Source organism: Lagopus leucura, unplaced genomic scaffold (assembly GCF_019238085.1).
Source record: "Lagopus leucura isolate 7727_CA_CO unplaced genomic scaffold, USGS_WTPT01 Super-Scaffold_100002, whole genome shotgun sequence".
NCBI classification, from domain to species: Eukaryota; Metazoa; Chordata; class Aves; order Galliformes; family Phasianidae; genus Lagopus; species Lagopus leucura.
This window is the reverse complement of record NW_024962263.1, coordinates 72,265,762-72,276,167: the sequence shown is the minus strand read 5'-3', so window position 1 is coordinate 72,276,167 and position 10,406 is coordinate 72,265,762. Positions and strand designations below refer to the sequence as shown.

The following is a 10,406-nucleotide window of genomic DNA, read 5'->3' as shown; positions in this document are numbered from 1 at the left end:
TGATGTGAGATTATCTTGTTTGTCCAAATGGACTAAATAAAAGAACTGCTTAGACAGAATGTCATTATCTATTTAATGTGCTTAAAATGACCTGTGGGATAGATCCAGTTTTCTTATGCACAGCAGCATTAAGGCCTTCACTCTCAATTACCTTGCCAGTTTGTGGGATGATCTGCAGCTCTGAGCTGGGCTCGAAGTTACAGATTTAGATACTGAAGAGCGTGATCCACAAAGCCTAAACAAGCCAGGAAGAAATCTCAAGAGGGGAAGTGGAGCTCAAAACTGATGCCTTTCAGAAAAAGGGGAAAGTAGGCTTTGGATCCATGCTACTCCGTGCCTTTAGGTGTCTTAACTTATGTCAGCTAATTCCTGCACGAGGCACACAAAAAAAGGAAACCGAATGTCCTGAAGCTTACCATAGAGTGATGTGATGTGGTGGGCCTGACTTCAAATCTCCCTTGGCTCCATTTGGAACAAGGATTTGAGCAAAGCAGAGATAGCACCACTATTACTAGCCCCAGAGCAATGAAGATGATTATCCAGGTCTGTCATGCGGAAACTCATTTTCTAGAAATCACTAAATATTCATTGGCAAAGGAGAAATAGAAAGTGACTATTTTCAGTTGGTGATTTGGGCACTGAGTTGGGACACTCAGGATGAAGCTATGCCAATAAATACTTAACTTGTTGACATAGTCATTCAATATTAATTGGGGCGTACCTGGGAGTTTGACCGCTGCAACCTACTAGCATGCAAGCAATGAACCTTTGCAGCCCTCTCTCCTTGCATGACAAACGTCACTTTGTTTACACAACGCAAGACTTTTGTAACTGAGAGGCATCCACCTCAGGCCCCTTGCAGTCAGTATTTAGTTGCCCATCTGTGCCTAGGAAAAATGGGTTTGCTGTTTCAGCAGCAGCAGAGATCCAAAGTGCATCCCTGCTATCCCATTCCAGTGCCTGTCTGGGCCTTTTTTCTATTGTCATTCTAATATTAACAGTTCCTGCCTTGAAGTACCACAATTCAACCTCCTCCAAGGTCTGTCTTCCCCCTTTCTCCTCTGGCTAATCATACAACAGAACCCTGTGCTGAGGACAGGAGGGGTGCCAGCTGAACCAAAGGGCACAGAATGCTCCAGTGGTGTAGGCAGCGCCTGTCTGCACAAAGCAGGAGCTGGAAAGCAAAGCAGATTATAAAGTAGTAACAGTATTTATAAATAACTACACCGTGATTCTCCCCTTTTATTTTAGTCCAAGTTTTCAGATCGTTTTCTAGCCCCCTTGCTATTACCTTCCCATCTCTCTCTCCAAGCCGAGTCCGCCCTTCCCTGAGGGCTCCCGACGGCTCTTCTCCCAAACCCTCCCCCAGCTCCCCCGCCTCCCGTCCCCGCGGCTCTCTCCGCAGCCGGGCCAGGCCGATGAGTGCCGCCCTCGGCCGCTGCCGCCCGCGGGGCCGCGCCGGGCAGGGTGTGGCGCCCCGGCCGTTGTGCGGGAACAGAGCGCGTTGGGGGCGCGGGGCAGCGGGCGGGGGCAGCGCAGCGCAGGAGGCGGGACAGCGGGCACGATGATGGCGCAGGGCAACAACTGCCGGAAGATCGTTTTCATGTGGTCCTTTGACTATGGCCAGACGCCTCCGCCGCCTGAGGTGAGAGAAGGCCTCGGCAGCGCCCAGAAAAGCCCGCAGGGTACCCTGCCCCAGCCAACGGCCGCTCTGTTCCGCTGAGTAGTGGTATCTGGGGGAAGGGACCTGGACCCCAGGTAGCGCACTTTTCCCCAAAGTGTCTTCCAGGATGCAGGCTGAGAGAGACCGCTTATAGCCTGTGCCCCCTGGAGGGGATTTGGGCAGCCCCTGCACTCAGACCTGTGAGTGCAAAGCTTGGTCCCTCGAGGCACCCACAGGCTCCCCGACTGCTGTCATGGAGAGCTCGTGGCACCCTTGGCTTCCTCAGTGCCACTGCAGAGCAGTGCAGCTCAGCTTTGGGCATCCAGACCTGTGAACAGCCAGATTTCTAAAGCTGCCCAGCATATTATAAACTGCACAGTGCAAAGGGCAGGGCTGGAGTGAGCACCATGAGAACACAGCTGGACTGCCCTGAAAGCCTGGTTCCTATCTCTAGGTAAAGAAGAAACAGCAGAAATGCCCAGAAGCAGGCCTCTTGGCCAGAGGCAGGCTTTGTGCTTCGGATCACTGCACTCCCTTGGTCATTGGTGCTTCCCCAAAGACTGTGGGTGGAGCTGCCGAAGGCCACGGGCTCAATTCCTGTTTAAAGATCCCCACTTTGTGTGTGTTTAGGGCCATTTGCAGATAATACAGGAAGGGTAGGCTGAGCGAAAAGCAATTTTCTGAGCCAAGTCTTCATTCCCTGTCTTCCAGCCCCCCATGCCAAAGCAGAGGCTTCTGATCAAGGGCGGAAGAGTTGTGAATGATGACCAATCTGTGGAGGCTGATGTGTATGTGGAAGAAGGAGTGGTGCAGGATGTGGGACCAAACCTAAATCCCAAGCCTCCCAGTGGCCTCACCGTGCTGGATGCGACCAACAAGCTGGTGATCCCTGGGGGCATCGATACACACACGCACTTGCAATTCCCTTTCATGGGCACCACATCAAAAGATGACTTCTATACAGGAACAAAGGTGGGTGCATGTGACCACTGTGCACATATGCTTTTCTTTCTGTGCATCTGAGCTTTCTCAGAAAGAAACATGTCTGCTGATTATGCAGTATTAATGCTAATGGAGAGAAAATAGCATTCCTCAAGTAAAGGCAATTGTGCTGTTTCTTGGTTCAGCCACTGTAATAAGCAGTCAGGATACCCAAAGGTGCATTCCACTAGCATGTTCTTTGGGTTCCTTCAAAGACTTCGCTGGCTGCCAGTGGCAAGTGTTAAGAATGGTCATTTACCCTGGCTGTCGCCATGCCGAGTGCAACTCACCTTGGAGTATGGGCTTCATGCTTTTCAGAACAAAGGTTAACTAAAGCAACAGTGCAACTCCCCCAGTGTGCTGGGAGCACTTCTGTGGTAACCTGATCTTTCTCCTCTGTTAGCATGAATGCAAGTTTTTCATGTCATTCACTTCTGTCCAGACTGTCTCAGTGAGAGTTCAAATACCAGTTCAAATGCACTTTCTTAAAATTATCTCTTTTCTCCCATTTATGTACTTGGAGTTCTTTCAGATTTTCATCTGATCTCGTTGTATTACTTGCATTAGCAGTTATCAGTTATTAGTAGTAGCAATGCATCATCTTTATAGAGAAAAATACTCATACAGAGCTCCCTGAAATTCGTAAGCTACTTAGTGCTTTGCTGTACAAGTTGAAATTCTTTGCCCACAGAAGAGATGACATTGCCCTGTGAAGTGGCTGGTCTGTGAGGCTGCATCCTCAGAGAGCCTGCTACATCCTGTCCATGAGATGGCTTAACTGTGGTTTGCCAAAAAGGGGAAAGCAACAGTGAAACCTTTCTAAAGAAGTGGATTTCACTGATGTTTTCTAATGTGAAAAATACTAGCTTGCCTCTTTAAGATAGCTGAAATAAGTTAAATTAACTCATTTTAACAAGTGGTAGGATGCAGTAAGCACACAACTATTAAAAGCCTTTTAGCTTTGCAGTCCTGCTTAGTCTGACCCTCTTCTTTAGCAGAAAATTTCTTTTCTTGCTTGCTCCATGATGCCATTGACAGGAGAACTACAAATGAGCTGTTATCCTTAAATTACTACCGTGTTTCTTTCAATAATAACTGTCACTACTCCCAACTCCAGACACATTTGTTTCCAGTGCTGCTGTTATTTGGAATGGAAATATTTTGCATGCAGCTTTAAGCACAATAACTGTTCTTCTCTGTGTGTTTGGAAATTACGGTGCCTTATTAAATAGGTTGTAATTATTATGCACAAGCTTGACGAAAATTATTTTGCCCATCACAGCAGATAAGTTCTGGTAGAAATGGGGGAATCTGTTATTATATGGGCCTCAAAACGCTTTTTAGTTATCGAAATGGCTTCCACAAGCAGTTTTTGGTCATTGTGTTACTTTTTGTGACAAACTGATAGAAACACAGATCTCACAAAGCAGGTTTCTTCCGAATGCATTACAGGATTAGATGTCTGGAATACTTAGTTTGTATAATTTACAGTACTTGAATATATACTTCAATATCTTGGGGTTTTAAACTACTTTTGCAACAATCCCATATTTCTCTCTGAAGACCTTATTTTTGAAGGTGTTTCCAGAGATCCAAAGATTCAGATTAATTCAAATGTAGATGCCTAGGCTATGAAATCCCAAATTAGGAAAGGTTAAAAAAAAAAAAAAAAAGGGAATTATTTGAATTAGCATTTAAGTTTATCAATAATTATTTGTACTGGAGGCAGTGGACACAGGAGCTCCAAAACACAAACTGCATCTAGAGAACAGGATGTCCAAATAGCACAGATTGCATATCCGGAACAGGACATCCAGTCAGTGACTTTGGTGGCCAGCAGGAGGCTTTAGCTCCAGTCCAATGATCAGAGGTCACAAAGTTAGGTATTGTGGACCATCTTGACCCAGGTTAAAGTGTGGGAAGTGTTTGGAGCTCTTTACCCAAGATCATCATCTAACATGCATCTTGGCAGGAGAATCGTAGAGGCAAAATTGCATTCCAACTGCTGTAATAATAAGCTAAGACTTATCCATTCAGTTGAATAAAAGAAGGCATTTACAAATGTTTTGGGAAGAAAAGTATTTGGTTGGAGTAGAACCTGTGGGATTTCTTTACCTTCAAACTTAAAAATATTCTTTAATTTTAAATCTCAATTAACAATTAAGAAGCTATTTCGTTGGGAAAAAAAAAAAACCAAAAAACTGATAGTTTGAACAACTTTTCCTTAGTTAGTGTTCATCACTGATTCAAAAAGGTGTCACTCTCCAAACTTCTTTTTGTCTGCAAAATATACTGACTTATTTGCAGTTTTAGTTCAGATTGCTAAATGAAGGCAGTCCTTTGAACAGAACACAACAACCCAGTAAAAAAATAATAAATTCTTAACCTGCATGGGGTCAAGCCAAATATTTTTTCTTGATTGAAAGAAATATTAGAACTTTGTTTAGAAGGATCTGTGAGCTTCAGTAAGGCAAAGTCAAACAAGTGTCATTTAGAGAAAGAAGAAATGGGTTTATTTAGAAACTGAGTAATACAGCATGAACTGTGTTTACTTTGATCTGAATAGCTTGTAGCTGTTATGCAGAGGGATGTTGTTCAGAGCAATAGAGAGAATTTCTCTGGCTAGCTTGGAATAGACCAGAAATTGCAGCAAATAAATTACCTTACTGGCAATTTCCAGTAGTCTAGGATTTGGTTTTTGGCAGTGACTACCAGTGAATCAGTTAAAAAGCACTTTGACACTTCTTAGCATATATAAAACATTTAATAGCAGATAGCTTATAAACAATTTTGGGAATCTACTATGCAGTTTTTCTAAATTATACCCCTCCAGTAACAACAACAACAAAAATTTTAAAATACTTTTAAAATCCTTCTGGTGTTAGACAAGAGTTTGGTGATTTTTACAGCGAACTTTTAAACGAAATGTTATGGTATTTATTCCACTGTGTCTCTATCCCTTAGTGTGTTTGTGTCATACAGGTTTGTTTTTTCAACCAAATAGATTCTGAGAATGCATATCTCAAGTTAGCTGGGGTTTGAGGCTGCTCATCTTTCTCTGAATTCATCCACTGCACAAGGAATTGGAGAACATAGGAGACACTGTATTATTTTTCTTACTGATTACTAAATATTAATTTTTTGTTTTCAGGCTGCTGTAGCAGGAGGCACCACTATGATCATTGACTTTGCCATTCCTCAGAGAGGCTGCTCTCTTATTGAAGCTTTTAATAAATGGAAAAGCTGGGCAGACCCTAAGGTTTGCTGTGATTATGCACTGCATGTGGCTGTTACCTGGTGGAGCGACAAGGTAAACAGAACAGGCGTTTTTCAGTTCCATGAATTTGTACCACACCTGCCTGGAATTAGTCCTCAGGAGGACAATGAATGTTAATATGTTTTTGTATGTACAAACTGGAATAGTCCACACCTTTATATGTATTTGGGAAAAGAAAAAAGTCTGCAGATAACCTACATGTTTGGATAATATTGCATGAATTTGATGGAAAGGGAAAGGGAAGCAGGCTGTGCAATGTCAAGACCAGCCAGAAGGACAGGAGGTGTTTGCATAAATTTTGCCTTTTCTGTCTGAACACTCAGTAATCTGTGTTCCTGTTAAATCTTGGGGTAGCGTTTGTGGTGGTGTATTAATAAGGGCATGAATGAAAAATATGGCAGTTAGCTTTATTTGCAAAGGAAGAATTTTGATCCTGAGTAACTGCACTTATATCACCTTAAAGAAAAGCAGAGTTGGAGCCAAGAATTGCTGAAACATGAGATTACCTAGAAAAACATTTTGGAGTCTAAGTAAGGAAGGATCATCATTGTTGTATAAAAATTTGCTAACTGCCCAAAAGCTTTACCAAGGAAATGAATGTTTCAGATGCTTGACATCTATCTGAACATGACCTATATTATATAAGACCACTTTGGATCCTTAGAGAATTTTCATCAGTAGCTGGATATATTAATCAAATTTCATTTTAAAATATGAAGTATGAAGTATTTCTTCTAATTTTTATCCTTCAGAACACATAAGCCATGCCCTTCTCATTTGCTATCCACTCCTCAAGATTTAAAGTCTTCATTAAAGTTATACATTCTGTAGAGTTCCTTCCCATAGTAGTTAGCTTTTTTCTTCCATATTTGTGCCAGATTAGGGTCTTGTGTCAGACATTTATTTGTTTGATAATTCCAGTAAAGACAATGCTTCAACACAGAAGTCTTTGATTTTTTGTTAATCTTTCACTTTTCTTGGGCAGATCCAAGCAGATTACTAGAGAGAAGATGAACTATAATGTTTTAATTTTTCTAAAGAAGCCCATGGAAACTGTAATAGCACCACAAATATGCAAGAAGTAGTGTCACCATCATTTTACTGGGAAGGGAGAGCTAACGTTCTAGTGGTTGGTGACCCTCCCAATGGCAGGGGGGTTGAAACTAGATGATCTTCATGGTCCTTTTCAACCCAGGCCATTCTATGATTCTAAGTTAGTTAATGGGTGTTACAAGTTGAATACATAGATTTTGTTATTAGAGTATTTTCAACATAAGGTTTTCAGCGGAATAAAATTTTACTTCACTGTCTTAAAAAAAAAAATAGATCCCTTCCAGTAACTGCACTGGAGTTAAACGGAGTCAACACATATGTAACTTGGGCTGTTTGAACTGAACATATTTTTGATGGGTGAATAAAGCCTGGTTGTTGGTTCATACCAATTTCCTTGTAGAAAGTTAACAGGTAAAATTTTGTATTGTTGTTTTGTGAGAATTGCTAACTGTCTTTCAGGTGAAGGAGGAAATGAAAAGTCTTGTTCAAGACAAAGGTGTCAATTCCTTCAAGATGTTTATGGCCTATAAAGATTTATACATGCTTAGTGATGATGAATTGTACGCAGCTTTCTCCTGCTGTAAGGAACTTGGAACAATTGCTCAGGTTCACGCGGAGAATGGGGAGCTAATAGCACAGGTGGGCATTTGATATTTTGTCCATCAAAGTCAGAAATATAACTTGTCCTGTTATCTAAACACTCTAGAGAAAAGCTTTTTTCCCCTATTTAAACTCCAAGGAACCAAAGAACTACATCCCAAAGGATGTTTGTGATGGGCGTAAATATTTTAACCTGGAATACTGGGTTTAATACAGATAGGAAGCAAATGGTTCTGTCACAATTAGAGTCATACTTTCCATATAACACATGTACTTGCAATGTATACTTGGCTGATAAAGAAAGCATCAGGCAAAGCCTGAGCTTGGTTGAAGGGGAAGTTCTTGGTCAAATATTTGCATGTCAGGTGTATGATGCCTGACCCTATGTAGCACAATAATAAATTCCCTGAGAAAGAAAGTATTGTAACTAACTTGTTCCTTCGCAAACTTACTGCAGTTGTCTGGTTTAGGATCCATTAGGCAGACTGTATGTTCACAATAGCATGGTTTCACTTAAACTGACTCTTAAATGTTTTTATGTCCAGAACACGAAGAAGTTGCTGGCAATGGGGATAACTGGTCCTGAGGGTCATGCTTTGTCACATAGTGAAGATGTGGAAGCTGAAGCTACGCATAGAGCAATTACCATAGCAAATACCATAAACTGCCCCCTTTATGTAGTCCATGTGATGAGTAAGTCTTCAGCAAGGATGATAACCAATGCACGAAATGAAGGTAAAAGTCCTAATTACTTTATGCTTGGCCATAGCATCGAAGGGAGTGTCATCAGTGTCTCAGTCTGCAGGGCTGCCTTAACCCTAAAAGCATAGGTAAACTCCTTGCAATGGGATCTTTAAACTGTGTGTGTGGAGCTAAGAACTGTGACAGGACAGTTACTGAGGTTGAGACTTTCCCTTCTCCCCAGAATAGCCTTTTTCTCCTTCATGCTACATCTTCACAGTTGAAGAGGTAGCCAGAACAGCACTGCATTAAAAACAATGTGATGTTACAAAAAGAAGTAAGGAGCTTAGATGCAACTGAATCTCCTCATTGTCCTAGACATGGTCACTAATTTATGTCTAAAGAATGGTATGTGCACAGTCAATTTAAGATACAGTCATCTCAGTGAAGCTTACATAGCTTACAGGCTATAAGTCACTTACTGAAGATCTGTTGAGGCAAGGAATCTCTTGGTATCCAGGCATAAGGAATCTGCTGCAAGCATAACCTCAAGAGGTGTCACTGCTCAAAGGGAGATACTGTTTTGCAGCCAGCTACTGTGCAAGAGGGCTCAACAGGCTGCTCACTATCTATGGGATAAGATGATTAACTCATAGTCATGTTTGTATACCAACAATATTAGTGTCTTCCAAATTTGACTTGAGTCAAGACACTGACCAGCCCTGTGGTGAGGGGGGTACACTGTGCAAATCAACCCTTTGCTATATTGTGTTATGTTTCCCACACCACTTTGAGCTAGGTGATGGAACCATTGCATCCATCATGGCTGCAATTCCTGGTCATCTACTTAAGTTGGATACAACTATCGCAATTGCCACTGGTAGTTATCACTTGAGCAGAGTTTTTGGGAATACAGGTCAGGTTCAGGGGATGGGGGAGCGTACTGTGACCAGCCTGAGGTAATGGATATGTTGCTGTTCTCCTTCATTGAGTTACAGTCAGCAGCTGGCTGAACATGAGCCACCCATGTGCGCAGGTGACCAAGAAGGCTAATGGCATCCTGGCTTGTATCAGAAATAGTTCAGTCAGCGGTAGCAGAGAGGTGATCATGCCTGTACTCAGCCCTAGTGAGGCCACATCTTGAATACTTACTATGTTCAGTTTTGGGCCTATCACTACAAGAAAAACACTGAGGCTATGGCGTATGTCCAAAGAACGTCACTGAAGCTGATGAAGGATCTGGAGCACAAATCTTATGAGGAACAGCTGAGGGAACTGGGATTGTTTTGTCTGGAGAAGAGGAGGCTCAGGGGAGACTTTATTGCACTGCGAGTACCTGAAGGAGGTTGTAGAAAGGTGGGGGTCAACCTCTTCTCACAGGTGACTAGTGATAGGATGAGGTATAGTGGGCTTAAGTTGTGTCAGGGAAGGTTCAGGTTGGACATTAGGAAAAAATTATTCTCAGAAGAGTGATAAGAAATTGGAATAGCCTGCCCAGAGCAATGGTGGAGTCACTGAGTCACTGTCCATGGAGCATTTTCAAGAAAAGGGTAGATGCAGCACTTAGGGACATGGTTTAGTGGGCATGGTGGTGATGGACTGAGGATTGGGCTAGGTGATCTTAGCAGGTTTTTCCAACTTAATGATTCTAGGATTCTACAATTTTCAAGCCTATATCAGCTATTTAGGTGAGAAATTGTGCAACAGTGACAATGCCATATTTGTACAGACAGTGGTGTTACATGATGAGGACATGTATTTACTGGGCACTTAGAAGTCAGGTTGATGTTGACAGTGTCCAAAAGTTTAAATTCACTCCAGAGAAGGGTTTCTTAGTTCATGCACTACAAGGTTCATAATCAGTTCTGGCCTGCCAGAACTGACTGATGCTCTTGGCCATCTGTTGGGCAGACTAAAAGCTGCCTGCAGGTCGTAGGAATTAGGTTATTGCACGTATTCTTCTGTAAGTGCCTGTGGAAGCACAGCACTGTGGGGACATTATATCAGTGGAAGGGATAAGACTGAAGCCCATGATTTGAAGGGCCTGAATTCTTACGGGTTATCTGTCCTTGTTATCTTTTCATCTCACCTAATGTGAAATGCGTACAGATTTGTTTCCTCATTTCTTGAATTAGACTTTACACTAGTGGC

The 10,406-nt window shown here is 42.4% G+C and overlaps 1 protein-coding gene across 2 annotated transcripts in view; it reads left to right on the top strand.

The window, feature by feature from the left end:
• Positions 1-2,279: 2,279 nt before the first annotated feature.
• Positions 2,280-10,406, top strand: part of DPYS (dihydropyrimidinase) — a 31,051-nt gene continuing 22,924 nt past the window's right edge. For both annotated transcript variants that reach the window (XM_042869459.1, XM_042869458.1), the window contains exons 1-4: positions 2,280-2,635; positions 5,796-5,954; positions 7,434-7,613; positions 8,120-8,309. In XM_042869459.1, the coding sequence (XP_042725393.1) occupies positions 2,381-2,635; positions 5,796-5,954; positions 7,434-7,613; positions 8,120-8,309 (784 nt within the window). In that variant the 5' untranslated portion in view covers positions 2,280-2,380. The remainder of the gene's footprint in view (positions 2,636-5,795; positions 5,955-7,433; positions 7,614-8,119; positions 8,310-10,406) is intronic.